Here is a 24,901-nt window from a genome sequence, read left to right as displayed (position 1 = left end):
GTTGCTTTGCTTTAATTCTGAATTCAAGAACGAATAAAACTCAACATAGTTTATCTAACAATCAAGAAAAAAACAAGTAACTATAATAATGAACCAGTAAATCAAAAAGATCACTTCATATAATCTTGTCTTTCCCATGAATTTTCATTTTTTATATTGTTAAAAATAAAAAGAGAGTAGAAGATGCTGAACTACATTCAATATTATATCTCAATAGTTTTCCTATACATTTATCAAAACTCAAGGGAGAGAGTGGGGGGGGGGGGGGGTGAAAGCCTGTCTGTTTCTCTCTGAATGTTGCTTAATTATGGTTTAAACTCTCTGTGTACTTAACCGTAACCTATTTAATAATATATGCAGTAAACTGTGCTGTGGATAGAACTTTTTTGACAATAATTGTGGATTGTTTTTTTAGCGAAAGTATATTACTATATTGCAGCCAGTTGTGGTGTTTCACGGAATCATAGACTGTACTTTTGTAGGGATCTTTTTCATTTAGCTGAAAACTCCACAATCCACATCCTATAATATGTTTCTAATGGGTTCTCAAACGGTTGGTGTCTAGTAGTGTAATTTTTTATTTTAGATACTTCTGTATCTCTCTGCAGGGAAAACAGACAGTGATATATGGGAAAATTGTTTCCTTTTTAATTGTTTTTACCTTGGTATCTTTTAGATACGGTCACCCTTATATTTTAATATTAGCTCATTAAAAGTCATATTTTAAGTTTGGTCCCCTTAAACGTCCTCACCCCTTTAAGTGAATGCCTATAGGTATTCTTTTTCTTCTTTTCCCTTTTTTTATTTATATATTGTTGTATTTAATGCCAGACACTGGGTCTAAGCCCTTGGTAGACTATACCAAAAGCTACCCATCAAAGTGATATTGCTTAATTTTATACAATAAGGTCAGACAAATGCAAGAACATCTGTGAGTTTACTAGTAATGTATCTGTAACCTCTGCATAACTATATTATATACTTGCAGAGACCTCTTGTTTTGTTCCTAGCCTTGCAGATCTCTGAGTGGCTGGCTGGTTTTTATTCTTCTCTGCATCTCTTCTGGTGTACTGTTTATAGTTCTGCTTCATTTCATCTTTATATTGCTGATATTTTAATCTGAATTTGTCAGATGGAGTTGGTAAATTCTCCGGGACTATCTTCATCTTTTCTTTATACAGCTAAACAAAAATTAATATTTGTTATTTACTGCTATTAATACAGCAGTCAAAAGATCATTACATTTTGCAAGATAATACAATACCTCTGTGCTTCGAGGGCTAGGTTTTTTGACCTGTATGTTAAGACAAAAATAACATGCTCAAATTAATTTGCAAAAAGATGTCGAAAAAAATAAAAAATATATACAGAAGAAACAAGTACGTAAAACAAAAATATCCATAATATTGTTTTAGTTAAATAAATAGAAAATGGAGGCAAAGAAAATAAAATAGAATCATGTCATGTGAGTTTACTATCACTTGTCTTGTTTAAATGTAAAACAATTATATTATGTAAAAAATACAGTATACTTTAGTGTACGCTTCATTCATGTGTACTTTTGTGCTTTGCACATTTATTTTTGAACCCGTCACGCTTTTTTGCCGCAGCAGAACATAGCTGTTTGGCAACCTAGCTGAAACTACACCCTGTCACAATTGCACAGTATTTTTTGGTGCTAAAGGGGCAGAGTACTGTGAAAAAATTTTTTTCCCTTAACCCCTTCCTGCCTTTATGACGTTCTATGCTGTCCTAACCCCACTGGGCTTTAGCACCCCTATGAAGGCATAGTGATTGTAAACATTGCACCGTTCCATTGGAAACAAATTAAAGGGGAGAAAATGTTTGAATAAAACATCAATGTAATCTTGTAAGAGTGCTTAATGATAATTGGGGTGGATGATGTTGATACACTCTAAAAATTAAAAGCATTTTGTACAGGGGTAACACAAAGCTGATCATTCATTATTAAACCTAAAAACATCTGCAAATCAGAGGAGAACTGAACAAAACACCTAGTAGTCTCAAATATATGCAGGGTAACTGCATATGTAGGCTGAAGAACCTCTTCCTTTCAACATTACCTGTGATTTGATGCAGCTACACCAAATAGAATGAGATATTCTGGACCTTCATGTTATATGTAATACCCATATGCTAAATCACTTGCAAGTGATGCAGCATAACTGAAAAACAAAATGTATGCTTACCTGATAAATTTATTTACTGACACAGTGAGTCCACGGAACATCATCAATTACTGTTGGGAATATCACTCCTAGCCAGCAGGAGGAGGTAAAGAGCACCACAGCAAAGCTATCACTTCCCAACCCACAAACCCCAGTCATTCGACCAAAGGAAAGGAGAGAAAGGAAATAACACAAGGTGCAGAGGTGCCTGAGGTTTATATAACAAAGAAACTGTCTGGAAAAAACAGGGCGGGCCGTGGACAAAAAGAAATAAATTTATCAGGTAAGAATTTTGTTTTCTTTCTAATGACAAGGTGAGTCCACGGATCATCATCAATTATTGTTTGGAATCAATACCCAAGCTAGAGGACACAGATGAACAGGGACCAGACAGGAAACCTAAATAGAAGGCATCACTGCTTGTAGAACCCTTCTCCCAAAAGAAACCTCAGCCGAGACAAAATAATCAACTATGAAAAACTGTACAGACTATGCAGAGAAAACCAAGAAGCAGCCTTGAAATCCCTTTCACAGAAGCTTCATTTTGATATCCAAAATAAGAGATCGTCCTAGTGGCAAGGATGGAAATTATCTCAAGAGACTGCTGCCCAGCAGTCTCATAGGCCAAGATACTTTTCTCACTAGGGAAAGAAAAATAGTAGAAGCTTTCTGACCTCTACGATTATCAGAGAAACAAACAGATCAGAAGACTGGAGAAAATCCTTAGTCACCTGACAATAAATCACACACAACCTCCAAGTCGTGCAACAAACATTCTTTAGAAAGGAAGAACTATGTCAATAAAATAAACAACATTTTCTTGATAGAAACTTCTTATCCAGAACCACTTTAGGAAGAACTTAAAGTAGTGCTAAAACTTGCCTCATCGGATAAAAAAAGAAGATAAGGCGAATCACAGTGCCAGGCTGAGAGTATCGACACTCTCAGAGCAGATGAGATAGCAATAAGAAACAAAAAACCCTCCAGATATTAATTTAATATCTAAGGAAAGCAATGGCTCAAATAGAGCTTACTGAAAAATGTTAACATAGTTAAGGCTTCCAGGAATAGCAATAGCCTTAAACATAGGCCATATTCTGACCAAGGCCTGACCAAATATTATACAGTCGTATGCAAAAGTTTAGGCACCCCTGACAATTTCCATGATTTTCATTTATAAATAATTGGGTGTTTGGATCAGCAATTTCATTTTGATCTATCAAATAACTGAAGGACACAGTAATATTTCAGTAGTGAAACAAGGTTTATTGGATTAACAAAATATGTGCAATATGCATCAAAACTAAATTAGACAGGTGCATAAATGTGGGCACCCCAACAGAAATATCACAATAATATTTAGTAGAGCCTCCTTTAGCAGAAATAACAGCCTCTAGATGCTTCTTATAGCCTGTATTGAGTGTCTGGATTCTGGATGAAGGTATTTTGGACCATTCCTCCTTGCAAAACATCTCCAGTTAAGTTAGGTTTGATGGTTGCCGAGCATGGACAGCCCGCTTCAAATCACCCCACAGATTTTCAATGATATTCAGGTCTGGGATTGCCATTCCAGAACATTGTACTTGTTCCGCTGCATAAATGCCAGAGTAGATTTTGAGCAGTGTTTTGGGTCGTTGTCTTGTTGAAATATCCAGCTCAACTTTGCGACTGATTCCTCAACATTATTCTCAAGTATCTGCTGATATTGAGTAGAATCCATGCGACCCTCAACTTTAACAAGATTCCCAGTACCGGCACTGGCCACACAGCCCCACAGCATGATGGAACATCCACCAAATTTTACTGTGGCTAGCAAGTGTTTGTCTTGGAATGCTGTGTTCTTTTGCCGCCATGCATAACGCCCCTTGTTATGACCAAATAACTCCATCTTTGTTTCATCAGTCCACAGCACCTTCTTCCAAAATGAAGCTGGCTTGTCACAATGTGCGTTTGCATACCTCGAGCGACTTGGTTTGTGGCGTGTGTGCAGAAAAGGCTTCTTCCGCAACACTCTCCCATACACTGAATTGTTGAACGATGCACAGTGACACCATCTGCAGCAAGATAATGTTGTAGGTCTTTGGAGGTGGTCTGTGGGCTGTTTTTGACCGTTCTCACCATCATTTGCCTTTGCCTCTCCGATATTTTACTTCTGGCCTTAAAAAGAACTGTGCCTGTGCTCTTCCATTTCCTTACTATGTTCCTCACAGTGGACACTGACAGCTTATATTTCTGCAATAGCTTTTTGTAGCCTTCCCCTAAACCATAATGTTGAACAATCTTTGTTTTCAGGTCATTTGAGAGTTGTTTTGAGGCCCCCATGTTGCCACTCTTCAGAGGAGAGTCAAAGAGAACAACAACTTACAATTGGCCACCTTAAATACCTTTTCTCATGATTGGATGCACCTTTCTATGAAGTTCAAGGCTTAATGGGCTCACTAAACCAATTCTGTGTTCCAATTAATCAGTGCTAGGTAGTTACAGGTATTCAAATCAACAAAATGACAAGGCTGCCCAAATTTACGCACCTGTCTAATTTCGTTTTGATGCATATTGCACATTTTCTGTAAATTCAATAAACCTCATTTCAATACTGAAATATTACTGTGTCCTTCAGTTATTTGATAGATCAAAATGAAATTGCTGATCCAAACACCCAATTATTTATAAATGAAAATCATGGAAATTGTCAGGGGTGCCTAAACTTTTGCATATGACTGTACATCTGGCACGTCCGCCAGACACTTGCATGATCTAATCAGAGAACTGACTGACCAAACCTTTCTCCAGACCTTCTGAAGAAAGACAGAATGCTAAATTCTTCAAAATCACTCCATGAAGAAATTTAAGCCATATCTTATGGAAAATCTTACTCGTAACAGGCTTCCAGCCTAAATCAAGGTCTCAAAAACCGACTCAGAAAAACCAATGCAGAAACATATGCCATATCTTATGGTACTCTGCTTAGACAAACTAAGCGTTCAATCTCCAAGCCATCAGTTCCATCCCAGAAGCGGACTCCAAAGTGGAAGAATTGACCTCTCCACTAAGTCCACAAAAACTAGATCCTGAGAAGCCACGCAGGGACTATTAGAATTCCCAACGCTCTCCTAGGCCCGACCCTGCTTAGCTTCCAAGATCAGACAAGATCGGGCGCATTCAGGGTGGTGTGGCCGTAGGCTCAGATGACATGATCAATGACTCGAGGAAGGAAAATGGAGGAGACAGGTAAGGAACTCTGAGTTCCTCCCTGGTTGTTGACGAAAACCATTGAGGAGATATTGGAAACATATTGGAAACCTGCTAAGGACAACTGAGACCAAGCCATTAGAACATTGTAAAGCCCTGAGACCCATTCCTCTTATACATAGAGTCACTGAAAAGTGAAGGCGAAAACAACTGCAGCTAGAACCAAACTTCCAACCTTCTGGTTGTCAAAAAGCTAAACTATTTACCAGAGCAAAAGAGCCAGAAAGAAGTCTGCAGATAAAAAAGAAAAAGAATCTGAGCACTGTTTAGAATCTTCTCCTATGATAGAAAATCTATTAAGGTCCCTAATAAATCATCCTTGTAGATGATAACCAGGCCAAAAATTCTTAGCTTCCGAGATCAGACAAGATCGGGTGCATTTATGGTGGAGTGGTCGTAGGCTGGATAATGAACTCTTCTCCAGATACTCTCTAAAGAAGAACACCCCTGTAATACCTTAAGACCTAGGTATCTTTCTAGGATGATAAGACTCAGAACTTGAGCAGACCCCGATAATGGGAACAATAAACACACATCCTTCAGATCTATGTTCGATCTGAACAGGTCCTCTGGAACCAAAGGATAATGTATACTACTTTGAGATGAGAAAACTTGAGGTTATTACCTAGATTCTGTTCCCAAACTGGTACTGGAACTATCCCTCCTAGAGAGGAAGGCCCTGAACACAGTTCAATGAATGCCTCTCATAATACCCGAATTGCAGTAACTCTAGAATAAGAAATCTGAATAATCCTGCTGAAAAGGGAAAGAAAAACCTCTTTCCTTAAACTTACTCTCCTGACGAGTGGAAGAAAAACTTCGTTCTACCCGAACAGGCAGGAGACAGTTCCAAACAAGGCCTCATCCTTGAAAGGCAACGCCGGAAGCGTGGAATCATAAAATATTGAACCTGCAACTGCAGGACTACCAGCCTAAACTGTACCGCTAAGCCACAGCTAGGTATCCCTTCTGAAGAAGACATCAGCCACAAAACCCCGCGGATTAGAACATCCAAGGATCCGAAAGGAGCGCCATAAGGAACGAAGTTCTAAGATCCGTAGTAGAAAAACTATACTTAAGGCACCGTGCGATTTAATGGAGAAAGCTACAAGAAAATCCCTTGAAACGGAGACATGGAGAAAGCTATCCCTGGCTACACCAAATCCTGAGAAAAATTCCAAGGCAAGACTAGAAACACTTCCTCATAGGAATGAACATTATTGAAACAATAACGTTCACAAAACTATAAAAGGTTGACAACGACAAGGGAATCAATGTCGTCCAACTAGCCAAAACCTCCTTTACATACACGAGGTAGTCAAGCATACATCTGAAGTATATGACTTCAACATCAGAAGAAGGAATTAAACTGTCCAATCTGAGATTTCACCCTGAGAAGTCTACCGGCAAAGTCTACTCCCCAACTCAGAAGAGAGAGCAACCTGCGTAGGGAACTGGAGCAGAAACCTTACAATCTGAACAAAAACATATGCTCTTGCAAATTTCCTGAGATAAGGGAAAAAAACAGGCAAGCCGCAGATATCCTCAGAGGACACTTGAGCTGCAAAATCTGTTGGCAAACATACTCCTCCAAGAGATTGAGAGGAACCGCAGGGCACTGCTGTGACGCCAAAGAGGCTTGGGACAGAAAACTGTGTTGTTGCCTAAACAGTATCATCCTAGGAGATGTGAGGCTCAGATGCTAACATATATAACAGAAAAACCTAAACTGTAAAATCTGCAAGCAATGCACTCCTTCTTGAGATTAAGAAGGAACCGCAGGACACTGCCGGTGACTCGGATAAGCATTGGACGAATAGGAGAAGCTGTTGCATATCTAAACAGCATAATTCTGGAGAAAAATGAGGATCTGAGGCAGCAAACTAACTGTACATACAATTGTTTTACAATTGAGCCACCCGTATAAGGAAACAAAAAAATAACTGCTTACATAGACATCTGACTAATTAAGCAGAAAAAAAAATCTTCAAAAATTATAGCCAAATTTATACTATTTATCTATCAAGTAATTTGCCCCGCATAGATTCTTTATTAAAAGCGACAGTTCAAACTGCTATAAGAAAAAAACAAAGCATGTATTTTCACCTTATAACGTATTAAAATACTATTTGGCAATTTGACAGGTGTAATTCCCTAAGGTCCAAGAATAGCCCTTGGTAAATAAAAATGTTAGCTCGACTATAGCCGCAGCTAAATAAAAACAATAGATCTAGCAAACTTGCAGCACAAGTGTGCCGCTCCGCTATACACCTGGAGAGTGAGTCGGGACTATGGAGGCGGGATCAAACATTCCAAAAAGATGAAGCGCACACATTGTGATTCATCTGCCATAAGGGAATAACAAACACAGTTCTATTTCCTGCACCTACGATTGTAAATCGTACCTTAAAACAGGCGACAGAAGGAAAGGCAAACTCTCCCCTAGGCAATATAGACATAAAATTGTATTACAGATTTGAACTGTCCCCTCAGTCCCTTCTAATTCAAAACACGTAGGAATATGAACTGACAAGACATAACGTGTCAAAAGCATTCATATACTGTACATAAGGGTTAGATAATTATTATATAAATGATCTAAGCCTCAAGTTAGAGTTAACCCCTTCTATCTTAAAGTAGATTAACACATAAATCTCCCCAATCACATTAAAAGTGCCTGCTCACAGAAAGAAAAATGTCTGTATTAAAGAATTTGTGTCCCAGATTAAATACAGATAGGGCTGAACCCCTGCAGTGCCAGCCTCCTAGCCCCAGAAGACAAAGGGCACTTACCTGTATATTCAGCTGTCCGGCAGGAGGACAGCTCACCTGGCATGAGAGGATGCCACTCCTCACAGAGACTTGAGGAAACAAGAAAAGACAGAGTAAACCTACTCTGGCTATTCACACTTAGGGCAGCAAACATGTTAAGAAAACACAGCAAGGGCTACCTTACAAGTTCCTAACTGCTCTAAAGCCACCACTGCCCTACTGAAGAGACTAACGTGGAGTATGGCTACACCCAGGTCTTGAGAAGTTCAGAGTAAACATACTCTGTCATTTAAAATAATAAAATCTTGCTTGAAGCAAAAGAAATTCAATATCTTCAGACACCGAAAACTTCACCTCCTACTTGCACTGCAGGCAAAGAGAATGACTGGGGGTTGTGGATAGGGAAGTGATACTTAACAGATTTGCTGTGGTGCTCTTTGCCTCCTCCTGCTGGCCAGGAGTGATATACCCAACATGAATTGATGATGATCCGTGGACTCACCGTGTCATTAGAAAGAAATATATTACATGAATATCTCTATGTAAATAAACAAGTTTTTTCTACCTCTAATTTTCATCAGCTTAGCAGAGTAAGTGCTCTGTGGTCCAGAGCTACTGTTTTCTGCAAGCCGGACAGATAGGTCAGCATGCTAAGGCACTGTGGCTGAGCTCTGTAGCAACCCAAGGGTTGCAGGTTCGATCCCCTGCGAGGTCCACTCAGCCTTTCATGAGGTTGATAAAATGAGCAGCGCCTGAATCACCCTTACGGGTGATTAGCCGAGCTTTACAAGTACCCAATACATTCATACATACAAACTTTGATTTAATGTGACCCCATAGGATTTCACTGAAATATTCCAGGATTTCATAGTAAACTTCCTTAAACTGGAGGGTAATAAAGTGACTGTGCCTGCACATGCCAGAAGCACACTCCCTTGCTAGTCACAAGAACTAGCATCTTAATTTGCTCCATAAAGTCCCAAGGGTGGGATATGGCTACTGAGGAAATTTTAAGGTAATCTTTCTTTTTTTATATATGGTATGGATGTTTATGTGATATTTTACAGATTTGCAGCATAACTTTCAAGTGATTCAGCATTTGGGTATCATGTCGCTTTAAAGGGATACTAAACCCAAAAAAATTATTTCATGATTCAGATAGAGCATGCAGTTTTAAGCAACTTTCTATTTTACTCCTATTATCAATGTTTCTTCATTCTCTTGCTATCAGTATGTAAAAAGCAGGAATCTAAGCTTAGGAGTGGCCCATTTTTGGTTCAGAACCTGGGTAGAACTTAGTGGGTAAATGTAGCAAGCACTACCGAGGGTGCTGAACCAAAAATAGGCCAGCTCCCAAGCTTACATTCCTGCTTTTTCAAATAGAGATAGCAAAAGTTAACATTCAGGGGCCAATTTATTAAAGTGCGGACAGAGATGATACGATGACAGCGTATGCTGTCGGCATTTATCATTGAACAAGCAGTTCTGGTGAATATAGAATCGGGCGGATTGAAGACCGCAGCCTAAGAGGCAGTGGACAAGTTATGGAGCAGCAGTCTCTGTTTCCGGCGAGCTTGATAATTCGGACCCTAGGAGTAAATTAGAAAGTTGCTTAAAATTGCATGCTCTCTCTGAATCATGACAGAAAAAGTTTGGGTTTTGAATCCCTTTAAGTATTTTTGAAGCTCAAGTTGCTCAACTATACATTACCAGAGTTAATTGCATGAGAAACATATGCACACACATGCTTATATAACACCCTATAGAAATTTAGGCAAAACCGTTATAACAAAATGTTGCTGGCTTTAAAACGTCACCATAATGTAAATGTTTTTATAATGCCAATATCCAAAATGTCACCAAACACACATTTTGAATTGATTTATACCTGCTGTGATAGAATGCACACAAGCATATTATATTTATTATTCTCAAAAACTTAAGTCACAAGAAATTCATATTTTGTCATTTTAGCTTCCTATTGAAGAATGAGTTACCTGCTCCTTCTCAAAATGCTGAGCATAAGGTGTGTTTAGTGGAGTTCCCCAACTGATTGTTGAAGATGAATCTGGGGGTCCCAGTCTAGGGTATCCTTTGCTAAGGGGAACATAGGAGTCCTAGAATAAAGGACAAGGAAATACAAAATATAATAAGAACATTAAAAACAATTAAAAGAAAAAAACAAATATGATCATGTATTTGGATAAATAGGATAAGTGTGTGTGTGTGATCACTTTGAATTTTCAAGAATGTACTTCAGTAAGCAGCTTTTAGAAAAATCATAAAGTTGCTGATTGTCACCTTAACCCCTTAACGACCAAGGACGTACGCCACACGTCCTCAAAAAAAATACAGTTAATGACCAAGGACGTGTGGCGTACGTCCTTGGTCTGGAAAGCAGCTGGAAGCGATCCTGCTCGCTTCCAGCTGCTTTCCGGTTATTGCAGTGATGCCTCGATATGGAGGCATCCTGCAATAACCCCCCTTGGCCATCCGATGCAGAGAGAGCCACTCTGTGGCCCTCTCTGCACCGGACATCGATGGCCGATATCGTTGGTGGGTGGGAGCTTACGTGGGAGGCGGGTGGGCGGCCATCGGTGCTCTGTGTGAAGTGGAGGGGGGCGGGATCGGGGGCGGGATCTACGGGGGCACGTACGGGAGCGCGCGCGCGCGTGCACGGGGGGTGGCTGGCGGGCGCGTGCACGGGGCGGGAGCGAGTGGGAACCGCTACACTACAGAAAAAAAAAAGTTAAAAGCTAAAAAAAAAATAATAAATCTAAATATTAAAAATGTAATCTAAGGGACCTGGAAGGGGTTGGGGGTTGGTCTTGGTGGGGGGGGGAAGCTACACTACAGAAAAGGGCATTTTTTAAAACAAAAGGCACATTTTTTTACAAAACTGGGTACTGGCAGACAGCTGCCAGTACCCAAGATGGCGCCCATTAAGGCAGAGGGGAAGGGTTAGAGAGCTGTTTGGTGGGGGATCAGTGAGGTTGGGGTCTAAGGGGGGATCCTACACATCAGCATATGTAAATATGCTCTTTTTTTTTTTTTTTTTTTTTTTAAAAAGGGCCAAATACCTTTTATTTTAGTACTGGCAGAGTTTCTGCCAGTACTTAAGATGGCGGGGACAATTGTGGGATAGGGGAGGGAAGAGAGCTGTTTGGGAGGGATCAGGGGGTCTGATGTTTCAGGTGGGAGGCTGAGCTCTACACTAAAGCTAAAATTAACCCTGCAAGCTCCCTACAAGCTACATAATTAACCCCTTCACTGCTAGCCATAATACACGTGTGATGCGCAGCAGCATTTAGAGGCCTTCTAATTACCAAAAAGCAATGCCAAAGCCATATATGTCTGCTATTTCTGAACAAAGGGGATCCCAGAGAAGCATTTACAACCATTTGTGCCATAATTGCACAAGCTGTTTGTAAATAATTTCAGTGAGAAACCTAAAATTGAGAAAAAATTAACGTTTTTTTAATTTGATCGCATTTGGCGGTGAAATGGTGACATGAAATATACCAAAATTGGCCTAGATCAATACTTGGGGTTGTCTACTACACTACACTAAAGCACTACACTAAAGCTAAAACTACCCCAAAAAGCTCCCTACATGCTCCCTAATTAACCCCTTCACTGCTGGGCATAATACACGTGTGGTGCGCAGTGGCATTTAGCGGCCTTCTAATTACCAAAAAGCAACGCCAAAGTCATATATGTCTGCTATTTCTGAACAAAGGGGATCCCAGAGAAGAATTTACAACCATTTATGCCATAATTGCACAAGCTGTTTGTAAATAATTTCAGTGAGAAACCAAAAGTTTGTGAAAAAATTTGTGAAAAGTGAACGATTTTTTGTATTTGGCGGTGAAATGGTGACATGAAATATACCAAAATGGGCCTAGATCAATACTTTGGGTTGTCTACTAAAAAAATATATACATGTCAATGGCTATTCAGAGATTCCTGAAAGATATCAGTGTTCTAATGTAACTGTCGCTAATTTTGAAAAGAAATGGTTTGGAAATAGAAAAGTTCTACTTGTATTTATGGCCCTATAGTTTACAAAAAAAGCAAAGAACATGTAAACATTGGGTATTTCTAAAATCAGGACAAAATTTAGAAACTATTTAGCATGGGTGTTTTTTGGTGGTTGTAGATGTGCAACAGATTTTGGGGGTCAAAGTTAGAAAAAACAGAATTTATGCTTACCTGGCGTCATCCATAACTTGTGGGAATATTCTCTTCCCCAACAGGAAATGGCAAAGAGCACAGCAAAAGCTGTCCATATAGTCCCTCCCAGGCTCCGCCCCCCCCAGTCATTCGACCGACGGTTAGGAGAAAAAAAGGAGAAACTATAGGGTGCCGTGGTGACTGTAGTGTATAGAGAAAGAAATTTTTCTAACCTGATTAAAAAACCAGGGTGGACAAAAGTAATTTATCAGGTAAGCATTAATTCTGTTTTCTCCAACATTGGTGTGTCCGGTCCACTGCGTCATCCATAACTTGTGGGAACTAATACCAAAGCTTTAGGACACGGATGAAGGGAGGGAGCAAATCAGATTACCTAAACAGAAGGCACCACGGCTTGCAAAACCTTTCTCCCAAAAATAGCCTCCGAAGAAACATAAGTATCAAATTTGTAGAATTTGGCAAAAGTGTGCAGAGAAGACCAAGTCGCTGCCTTACATATCTGATCAACAGAAGCCTCATTCTTGAAGGCCCAAGTGGAAGCCACAGCCCTAGTAGAGTGAGCTGTGATTCGTTCAGGAGGCTGCCGTCCGGCAGTCTCATAAGCCAATCTGATGATGCTTTTCAGCCAGAAAGAAAGAGAGGTAGCAGTAGCTTTTTGTCCTTTCCTCTTACCAGAATAAACGACAAACAAAGAAAAAGTTTGTCTGAAATCCTTTGTTGCTTCTAAATAGAACTTTAAAGCACGGACTACATCTAAATTGTGTAACAAATGTTCCTTCTTTGAAACTGGATTCGGACACAAAGAAGGAACAACTATTTCCTGGTTAATATTCTTGTTGGAAACAACTTTTGGAAGAAAACCAGGCTTGGTACGCAAAACAACCTTATCTGAATGGAACACCAGATAGGGTGGATCACACTGCAAAGCAGATAATTCAGAAACTCTTCTAGCAGAAGAAATAGCAACCAAAAACAGAACCTTCCAAGATAGTACCAAGATAGTAACTTGATATCTATGGAATGTAAGGGTTCAAATGGAACCCCTTGAAGAACTGAAAGAACTAAATTTAGACTCCAGGGAGGAGTCAAGGGTCTGTAAACAGGTTTGATTCTGACCAAAGCCTGTACAAAAGCTTGTACATCTGGCACAGCTGCCAGTCGTTTGTGTAACAAGACAGATAAAGCAGAAATCTGTCCTTTTAGAGAACTCGCTGACAATCCCTTATCCAAACCTTCTTGGAGAAAGGAGAGGATCTTAGGAATTTTAATCTTACTCCAGGAGAATCCCTTGGATTCACACCAACAGATATATATTTTCCATATTTTATGGTAAATCTTTCTAGTTACAGGTTTTCTGGCTTGGACCAGAGTATCTATCACAGAATCTGAAAACCCACGCTTGGATAAAATCAAACGTTCAATTTCCAAGCACTCAGCTGCAGAGAAACTAGATTTGGATGTTCGAATGGACCTTGTACTAGAAGATCCTGTCTCAAAGGTAGCTTCCATGGTGGAGCCGATGACATATTCACCAGGTCTGCATACCAAGTCCTGCGCGGCCACGCAGGAGCTATCAGAATCACCGAGGCCTTCTCCTGTTTGATCCTGGCTACAAGCCTGGGAAGGAGAGGGAATGGTGGAAACGCATAAGCTAGGTTGAACGACCAAGGCGCCACTAATGCACCCACTAGAGTCGCCTTGGGATCCCTGGATCTGAACCCGTAGCAAGGAACTTTGAAGTTCTGACGAGACGCCATCAGATCCATGTCTGGAATGCCCCATAATTGAGTCAACTGGGCAAACACCTCCGGGTGGAGTTCCCACTCCCCCTGATGGAAAGTATGACGACTCAGATAATCCGCCTCTCAGTTGTCTACTCCTGGGATGTGGATTGCAGATAGGTGGCAGGAGTGATCCTCCGCCCATTTGATGATTTTGGACACCTCTCTCATCGCCAAGGAACTCCTTGTTCCCCCCTGATGGTTGATGTAAGCTACAGTCGTCATGTTGTCTGACTGGAATCTTATGAATCCGGCCTTCGCTAGTTGAGGCCAAGCCTGGAGAGCATTGAATATCGCTCTCAGTTCCAGGATGTTTATCGGAAGAAGAGACTCTTCCCGAGACCATAGACCCTGAGCTTTGAGAGAATCCCAGACCGCGCCCCAGCCTAATAGACTGGCGTCGGTCGTCACGATGACCCACTTTGGTCTGCGGAAACTCATTCCCTGAGACAGGTGTTCCTGGGACAATCACCAATGGAGTGAGTCTCTGGTCATCTGGTCTACTTGAATCTTTGGAGACAAGTCTGTATAGTCCCCATTCCACTGCTTGAGCATGCACAGTTGTAATGGTCTTAGATGAATTCGAGCAAAAGGAACTATGTCCATTGCTGCAACCATCAACCCTACTACTTCCATGCACTGAGCTATGGAAGGCTGCAGAATAGAGCGAAGAACTTGACAAGCGTTTAGAAGCTTTGACTTTCTGACTTCTGTCAGGAAGATCTTCATTTCTAAAGAATCTATTGTTCCCAAAAAGGGAACTCTTGTCGACGGAGACAGGGAACTCTTTTCTACGTTCACCTTCCACCCGTGAGATCTGAGAAAGGCTAGAACAATGTCTGTATGAGCCTTTGCTTTGGAAAGAGACGAAGCTTGGATTAGAATGTCGTCCAGATAAGGTGCTACTGCAATACCCCTTGGTCTTAGAACCGCTAGAAGGGACCCGAGCACCTTTGTGAAAATTCTTGGAGCAGTGGCTAGCCCGAATGGGAGAGCCATGAACTGATAATGTTTGTCCAGAAAGGCGAACCTTAGGAACTGATGATGATCTTTGTGGATCGGAATATGTAGATACGCATCCTTTAAATCCACGGTAGTCATAAATTGACCCTCCTGGATTGTAGGTAAAATTGTTCGAATGGTTTCCATTTTGAACGATGGAACTCTGAGAAATTTGTTTAGAATTTTTAAATCCAGAATTGGTCTGAAAGTTCCCTCTTTTTTGGGAGCTACAAACAGATTTGAGTAAAACCCCTGACCTTGTTCCACAGTTGGAACTGGGTGTATCACTCCCATTTTTAACAGGTCTTCTACACAATGTAAGAATGCCTGTCTCTTTATTTGGTTTGAAGATAAGTGAGACATGTGGAACCTTCCCCTTGGGGGTAGTTCCTTGAATTCTAGAAGATAACCCTGAGAGACTATTTCTAGTGCCCAGGGATCCTGAACATCTCTTGCCCAAGCCTGAGCAAAGAGTCCCGGATCGGGGGCTACCCCTTCATGCTGTCTTGGTAGCAGCAGCAGGCTTCTTGGCCTGTTTACCCTTGTTCCAGCCTTGCATTGGTTTCCAAGCTGGTTTAGTCTGGGGAGCGTTACCCTCTTGTCTAGAGGCTGCAGAGTTGGACGCCGGTCCGTTCCTGAAATTGCGAAAGGAACGAAAATTGGACTTATTCTTAGCCTTGAAAGGTCTATCTTGTGGGAGGGCATGGCCCTTTCCCCCAGTGATATCTGAAATAATCTCTTTCAATTCTGGCCCAAAAAGGGTCTTACCTTTGAAAGGGATATTAAGCAATTTTGTCTTGGAAGATACATCCGCCGACCAAGACTTTAGCCAGAGCGCTCTGCGCGCCACAATTGCAAACCCTGAATTTTTCGCCGCTAACCTCGCTAGCTGCAAAGCGGCGTCTAAAATAAAGGAATTAGCTAACTTAAGTGCGTGAATTCTGTCCATGACTTCCTCATACGGAGTCTCCCTACTGAGCGACTTTTCCAGTTCCTTGAACCAGAACCACGCCGCTGTAGTGACAGGAATAATGCACGAAATAAGTTGAAGGAGGTAACCTTGCTGTACAAAAATCTTTTTAAGCAAACCCTCCAATTTTTTATCCATAGGATCTTTGAAAGCACAATTGTCCTCAATGGGAATGGTCGTGCGCTTGGCTAGTGTAGAAACCGCCCCCTCGACCATAGGGACTGTTTGCCATAAGTCCTTCCTGGGGTCGACCATAGGGAACAATTTTTTAAATATAGGAGGAGGGACAAAAGGTATGCCTGGCTTCTCCCACTCCTTATTCACTATGTCCGCCACCCTTTTAGGTATTGGAAAAGCATCAGGGTGCACCGGTACCTCTAGGAACTTGTCCATCTTGCACAATTTTTCTGGGATGACCAGATTGTCACAATCATCCAGAGTAGATAGCACCTCCTTAAGTAATGCGCGGAGATGCTCTAATTTAAATTTAAATATCACAACATCAGGTTCTGCCTGCTGAGAAATTCTTCCTGTATCAGAAATTTCTCCATCTGACAAACCCTCCCTCACTGCCACTTCAGATTGGTGTGAGGGTATGACAGAAAAATTATCATCAGCGCCCTCCTGCTCTACAGTGTATAAAACAGAGCAATCGGGCTCTTTCTGAAATGCTGGCATCTTGGATAAAATATTAGCTATGGAGTTATCCATTACTGCCGTCAATTGTTGCATAGTAACAAGCATTGGCGCGCTAGCAGTACTAGGGCTAGCCTGCGCGGGCATAACTGGTATAGACACAGAAGGAGATGATGTAGAACTATCTCTACTTCCTTCATCTGAGGAATCATCCTGGGCCACCTTACTATTTGTGACAGTACTGTCCTTACTATGTTTGGACGCTATGGCACAATTATCACATATATTTGAAGGGGGAACCACCTTGGCTTCCATACATACAGAACATGATCTATCTGAAGGTACAGACATGTTAAACAGGCTTAAACTGGTTAAAAAAGTACAAAAACCGTTTTTAAACAAAACCGTTACTGTCTCTTTAAATGTTAAACAGGGCACACTTTATTACGGAATATGTGAAAAACTATGAAGGGATTATCCAATCTTTACCAAATTTTCACCACAGTGTCTTAATGCATTCAAAGTATTGCACCCCAATTTTCAAGCTGTTAACCCTTAAAATGTGGAAACCGGAGCAGTTTGCAATTTTAACCCCACTACAGTCCCAGCCACAGCCTTTGTTGCGACTTTACCAAACCCAGGGGGGTATACGATACCAATACAAGCCTTCTAGGAAAGTTTTCAGTGGATACCAGACCCTCACACATGCAGCTGCATGCACTGTACTCAAAAGTAACTGCGCAATAATGGCGCGAAAATGAGGCTCTGCCTACTATAGTGAAAGGCCCTTCCTGACTGGGAAGGTGTCTAAACTAGTGCCTGGCAATAAAAACGTTCCCCAAACAATAAAAGTGTGAAAATTAATTCAAACTTTCCAAATATAACTTAAATAAACAATCGATTTAGCCCTTAAGAGTGTCCACCAGTTAATAGCCCATAATAAGCCCTTTATTCTTTCTAAGTCTAAGAAAATGGCTTACCGATCCCCATGAGGGAAAAATTACAGCCTTCCAGCATTACACAGTCTTGTTAGAAAATGGCTAGTCATACCTTGAGCAGAAAAGTCTGCAAACTGTTCCCCCCAACTGAAGTTCTCTCATCTCAACAGTCCTGTGTGGGAACAGCAATCGATTTTAGTTACTGCTGCTAAAATCATACTCCTCTTTTAAACAGAACTCTTCATCTCTTTCTGTTTCAGAGTAAATAGTACATACCAGCACTATTTTAAAATAACAAACTCTTGATAGAAGAATAAAAAAACTACAACTAAACACCACATACTCTTCACCATCTCCGTGGAGATGCTACTTGTTCAGAGTGGCAAAGAGAATGACTGGGGGGGCGGAGCCTGGGAGGAACTATATGGACAGCTTTTGCTGTGCTCTTTGCCATTTCCTGTTGGGGAAGAGAATATTCCCACAAGTTATGGATGACGCCGTGGACCGGACACACCAATGTTGGAGAAAGTGTGTTTTTTTCCATTTTTTCCTCATATTTTATAATTTTTTTATAGTAAATTATAAGATATGATGAAAATAATGGTATCGTTAGAAAGTCCATTTAATGGCGAGAAAAACGGTATATAATATGTGTGGGTACAGTAAATGAGTAAGAGGAAAAATACAGCTAAACACAAACACCTCAAAAATGTAAAAATAGCCTTGGTCCCAAACGGACAGAAAATGGAAAAGTGTTGTGGTCATTAAGGGGTTAAAGAACTATTATATAAAGCAGACTTGCATAATTAACAAGGATAACATATAATGCAATTAACATTTGTTTTGGATATAAAATGAGCCGTTAAATTATTTACTAACAATTTTAAAAGTTTCCTTCCTTTTCCCTGTACTCTGTATCATGTGACTTTCATCAGCCAATCAAAGATGCATATATGTATATACTGTAAACACTTACACACTCTCAGTAGCAGTCAGTGTCGTAGAAAGAGTGCATATAAAAACAGACTGCACATTTTGACAATGGAAGCAAATTCGAAAGTTTAAAAAATTGCATGCTTCATCAGAATCATGAAAGTTTCATAAAATGGGTTGTGAGATTTTATGTTATCAAAATCCGATATGGTTTTATTGCCATTCAATTTTGAGTGGACAACATTTCTACCTAAAAGGTAACATTAAAAAAGGACAAATTGTAAGAACATATAAAGTATGGAGAATTTAACAATATAATTAGTGGTATTTAATACATCAGTGCAAAATAATGGAACAATATACACAAAAAACTACCAAATATTAGTAAGAGCAACAAAGTAAATTTTACAAAAAAGAGAACTTAGATCTAAAACTCCTTGCATTCAAAGTAACTAATACTAAGAAGAAAGCCTTTCTAGTCAGCAGATTTATGCCTATAGAAGTCCACAGAAAGCAAGTTCAAAGGGAGAGCTAGTGCCTGTAGCATCTTAATCAAATACCATTGAGAAAGATGTTGACAAAACTAATGTCTGATACGCTTAGTATTTTAATAAAGATCTGTAACTGACAATTTCTGTTGAAAAAAAAAGCCTAGCAACTGAAGCTTGAGAGTTACTTGATGATAATGTGAAAAAGAAATGGGATCATTTAAAGGGACGTGAAAGTAAACATGAAACTTACATGATTCAGACAGAATGTACAATTGTACTACTATTTCCACATTTACCTTGCTCTCTTGGCATTGTTTGCTGAAACTACTCAGTATCATGCATGTGTCTTTAGAACTATAAGTATAGCACCATTGTCACAACGTGCTTGAGACTTGTGTGTGTTCCTAAGCTTACATCAGAATGCTACATTTAGTAAAAGACACAATTTTTATGTTTTTACAATTGTACACTATGTCTAAACCAATAAAGTTTAATACTGACATCCTATATTCTAATATAATGTTTTATTATAACCGTTTATATTTTTCATGAATGCCCCCTTACACTTTCCTAAGAGACCTGCTTTGATGGAGCCGCTATTAATAAAATGTAAAATTGATAGCTTATTACTGTGACCAGCCACTAAGTAGTTTCTGACTTCACTATAATACTGATATCTATACTGCATAGGTGCTAGTGCTCTAGCCCTTTAACCCTATCTGACTCTTCTCCTCCCCACAATGTACCCTAGACTTTACTGTGCTGCAAAATGCTATGAACCCCATTCACCACTATCCCAGACTCTTAAATTGCAATTAACCTTCTTATATCGCGATTAACTTAACCATGTCTGATTGCAACTGAATATAACCACCAGCCCTAACCTTGACCTTCTCAACTGCAAACATATAGGGGCCTATTTATGAAATGTCTGTCGGACCTGATCCGACAGTGTGGATCAGGTCCGACAGACATCGCTGAATGCGGAGAGCAATACGCTCTCCGTATTCAGCATTGCACCAGCAGCTCACAAGAGCTGCTGGTGCAACGCCGCCCCCTGCAGACTCGTGGCCAATCGGCCGCCAGCAGGGGGGTCTCAATCAACCTGATTGTACTCGATCAGGTTGAATTCCGGCGATTCCTGTCCGCCTCATCAGATCTTTATGACCGCTGCTCCATAACTTGTGTTTCTGGCGAGTCTGAAGACTTGCCAGAAACACGGGGCGTCAAGCTCCATTCGGAGCTTGATAGATAGGCCCCTTAGGCTGACCCACAAGCTAAAGCTTCTATTCTAACTTCAATCCCCAAATTGAAAATACAGCAGCAGTCATAGGACACTGTCATTAATATAATCTAGCACTGACCATTGAAATAAATAGACAGCTTTTAAATAACATTTAGAAGGAGCACCAATTTTGTGGTGAGGTAGAATTAAATCTTTGAAAATAACAATACTCACTAGACTTTTATACGTACTACAGGCAGTCCCGATTGCTTTACCGCACACCTTCCTCAATAACACACAATCAACACTGAACTCATATGTATTGGGAAGAAAAGCCACCAAATAAACAAAACAGCAATGTACCGACATACCAGAAAAGGACGGTTAGGTCTCCCCAAAATTGAATTGTACTACAACGCTACATGCTTACAACTAATCTTTGACTATCCATAAAATATTGCTTCATTCTTCAAACTTACATGGAAAGGTAGATTATTCTTCAGCCAGTGAGACCTCAATAACCTACCTGAAGATGTTTTACTGGATTAATAAGACAAAAACAACCAACACACACACACAAAAGGACAGACCTACATGCGTGTGCACACACACGCACACACACACACACATCCACACTGAATGTATTGACCAACAGCTGGAAAACTCGCTGGTTCTCCAGTCTACTGTAAATTATTTAAAATATTTTGCAAAATGATTTCATAAAATTTTTTTAATTTTTCTTACCTCATCATCAGAGTCTCCAAGCTTTCCCAAATCCAGGCACGGCACTCTACAACACAGACATGTATTGATTAGTAGATTTCATCAGGAATAAATACATTAAAGTGAAAGTCAATCCTAGTGTTTTACACAACAAACCAAAAATCCAGCACCTGAAAGTAACAAGGTGTGCACGCTTCAGGAATACTGCACTGTACTCCACACAATATAAAGTCACAAAGAAGAAGCAGCACCAACCAGTAGTTTCCAACAGATTTATTCGTGCAGTATGCACAGTGAACAGCCAGACCAACAAACAGCAACGTTTCGGACTTAGTCCTTAATCATGCATAGTTACACATGGAGATCATGCAGCTTAAATATACCTGTAAACCACACCCATTCCTTTAAACACCTTTGACATACTGAATGTTAGCACCATCTGGTGGTCATATAAAAAACTTCTTTTCTAACAGAATATGAAAAGTCAGGTTAAACACATATTGCTCCTAACAAATCTGAAAAACATTTCAAACATATTGAACATATTAAAAACTTTTTAAGACAATCAATGAATCATATATTCTAGAGACATAGAGACCAGTCCAGTTCTCTATTCATACCTTTTGGATGCATGGTATCTAGTCTATTGATCCAATAGGCCTCCCTAATTTTTAGTCTCTTAGCTCTATTGCCCCCCCCGCCTAAGATGTCCCACTTGTTCTAATATCTGGAACCTCAATTGAGTCAAACTGACCTACGGACAAGAAATGGTTGGCCACTGGGGCATCTAACTTTTCGGTTCTAATGCTACTCTTGTGTTGGGTCATTCTTTCACGTACTGTACGGGTGGTCTCACCCACATACCCCAATCCACAAGGACATTTAATATAGTATATAGCAAAATCTGTGTTACATGTAAAGTGCCCCCTAATCTCAAATCTTTTCCCGGTTCCAGAATGGCTGAAAAAAGACCCCTTAATCATGTTATTGCAGTGTGAACAGCCAAGGCAAGGAAAGCAGCCCAGATTTTTACCCCCAATATACTTCTGAACCATTGTCCTAGATGGACCAATGTCAGCATGAACCAACAAGTCTTTCGAATTTCTACCCCTATTTCTTAAATGCAGGCATAGGTGGCTCTTTAAATTCAGGTACATTAGGATTATATGTTTTCAAAATGTGCCAATGCTTAGAAATGATCCTATTTATCTTATTACTCAACTTAGAATACTGACTTACAAAAATTAACCTGTTAGGCCTTTCCTTCTTTTTGACCTCTAGGATTGATTATTGAAACAAATAAAGGGGACTTTCATTCATAAAGTATAAGATACTTCATGTAGAAAGCTCCTTTATTTGTTTCCATCGATCGCTGTTCTTAGCTGCTACAGCAGCCCACGGCTAAAAAAAAATGTAGCTAAGAGGTGACGTTTTGACCTCTTAGCCAATAGCCGTGCGGTAAATCCGGCTCCCAAGGGCGCCAAGCCAGATTTACTGCACGGCTATTGGCTAAGAGGTGAAAATGTCACCCTCTTAGGAAAAAAAATTTTTTAGCCGTGGGCGGCTCTAGCAGCTAAGAATGGCGATCAATTGAAACAAATAATAAAATTTATGCTTACAAATTTCTTTCTTTCCGGACATGGAGAGTTCACGACGTCATTCCAATTACTAGTGGGATATTCACTCCTGGCCAGCAGGAGGAGGCAAAGAGCACCACAGCAAAGCTGTTAAGTGTCACTTCCCTTACCCATAACCACTAGTCATTTATCCGAAGGGAAATGGAAAACACACAAAGGTGTAGAGGGCCACCTGAGGTTTAGAAAAAAAAAAATTACTGTCTAACCTTAAGGGTGGGGTCGTGGACTCTCTATGTCCGGAAAGAAAGAAATTTATCAGGTTAGCATAAATTTTATTTTCTTCCCTAAGACATGGAGAGTTCACAACGTCATTCCAATTACTAATGGGAACCAATACCCAAGCTAGAGGACACAGAATGAATAGGGAGGGAAAACAAGACAGGCAGACCTTCAGTAGCCTTCTGATTCTTACGCTTTCCTGAGAAACAAACAAACAGGGCAGAAGACTGGGGAAAATCCTTAGTAGCCTGTAGGTAAAACTTTAGAGCATGCACAACATCCAAGTTGTGCAACAGACATTCCTTATGAGAAGGAGGATTAGGACAGAGAGAAGGAACAACAATTTCCTGATTAATATTTCTATCTGAAACCACCTTAGGAAGAAACCCCAACTTAGTATGAAGAACCGCCTTATCCCCATGAAAAATAAGGTAAGGCGAAAAGCACTGCAAAGCCGAGAAAGAAACAAAACCTTCCAAGATAACAGCTTAATATCTATGGAATGCATTGGGTCAAACGGAGCCTGCTGCAAAACTCTAAGAACTAGGTTAAGGCTCCAAGGAGGAGCAACTGGTTTAAACACAGGCCTGATTCTGACAAAAAGATTAAACATCTGGTACATCCGCCAGACGCTTATGTAAAAGAATAGATCATGCAGAAATCTGACCTTTCAGAGAACTGACTTACAACCCTTTCTGCAGGCCTTCCTGGAGAAAAGACAAAATTCTAGGAATCCTGATCCTACTCCAAGAGTAGCCCTTCGATTCACACCAATAAAGGTATTTACGCCATACCTTATGGTACATTTTACGAGTAACAGGCTTGCGAGCCTGGGCAGGGTATCTTGTAAACATTGGGTATTTCTAAACTCAGGACAAAATTTAGAAACTATTTAGCATGGGTGTTTTTTGGTGGTTGTAGATATGTAACAGATTTTGGGGGTCAAAGTTAGAAAAAGTGTGTTTTTTTCCATTTTTTCCTAATATTTTATAATTTTTTATAGTAAATTATAAGATATGATGAAAATAATGGTATCTTTAGAAAGTCTATTTAATGGCGAGAAAAACGGTATATAATATGTGTGGGTACAGTAAATGAGTAAGAGGAAAATTACAGCTAAATACAAACACTGCAGAAATGTAAAAACAAAATTTATGCTTACCTGATAAATTTCTTTCTCTTGTGGTGTATCCAGTCCACGGGTTCATCCATTACTTGTGGGATATTCTCCTTCCCAACAGGAAGTTGCAAAGAGGACACCCACAGCAGAGCTGTCCATATAGCTCCTCCCCTAACCCCCACCTCCAGTCATTCAACCGAAGACAAGTAAGAAAAAGGGGAAACTATAGGGTGCAGTGGTGACTGTAGTTTTAAAAATAAAAACACCTGCCTTAAAGTGACAGGGCGGGCCGTGGACTGGATACACCACAAGAGAAAGAAATTTATCAGGTAAGCATAAATTTTGTTTTCTCTTGTAAGGTGTATCCAGTCCACGGGTTCATCCATTACTTGTGGGGTACCAATACCAAAGCTTTAGGACACGGGTGAAGGGAGGGACAAGGCAGGAACTTAAACGGAAGGCACCACTGCCTGTAAGACCTTTCTCCCAAAAATAGCCTCCGAGGAAGCAAAAGTATCAAATTTGTAGAATTTAGAAAAAGTATGAAGCGAAGACCAAGTCGCCGCCTTACAAATCTGTTCAACAGAGGCCTCATGTTTAAAAGCCCAAGTGGAAGCTACCGCTCTAGTAGAATGAGCTGTAATTCTTTCAGGAGGCTGCTGGCCAGCAGTCTCATAAGCTAACCGGATTATGCTTCTCAGCCAAAAAGAAAGAGAAGTAGCCGAAGCCTTTTGGCCTCTCCTCCTTCCAGAGTAGACAACAAACAATGCAGATGTTTGACGAAAATCTTTAGTAGCTTGTAAATAAAACTTTAAAGCACGA

General features: G+C 40.3%; 1 protein-coding gene across 1 annotated transcript in view; it reads right to left on the bottom strand.

Annotated features, from left to right (window-relative positions):
* The window catches only part of CAPS2 (calcyphosine 2), a 314,122-nt gene that overhangs the window by 256,275 nt on the left and 32,946 nt on the right, over nt 1-24,901 (bottom strand). The window contains exons 3-6 of the mRNA XM_053716776.1: nt 21,125-21,170; nt 10,208-10,327; nt 1,265-1,294; nt 993-1,181 (exon numbers count right to left, since the gene is read on the bottom strand). Of these exons, the coding sequence (XP_053572751.1) occupies nt 993-1,181; nt 1,265-1,294; nt 10,208-10,327; nt 21,125-21,170 (385 nt within the window). The remainder of the gene's footprint in view (nt 1-992; nt 1,182-1,264; nt 1,295-10,207; nt 10,328-21,124; nt 21,171-24,901) is intronic.

Source organism: Bombina bombina, chromosome 6 (genome assembly GCF_027579735.1).
Source record: "Bombina bombina isolate aBomBom1 chromosome 6, aBomBom1.pri, whole genome shotgun sequence".
Lineage (NCBI taxonomy): Eukaryota > Metazoa > Chordata > Amphibia > Anura > Bombinatoridae > Bombina > Bombina bombina.
This window is presented reverse-complemented; position numbering and strand designations above follow the sequence as displayed.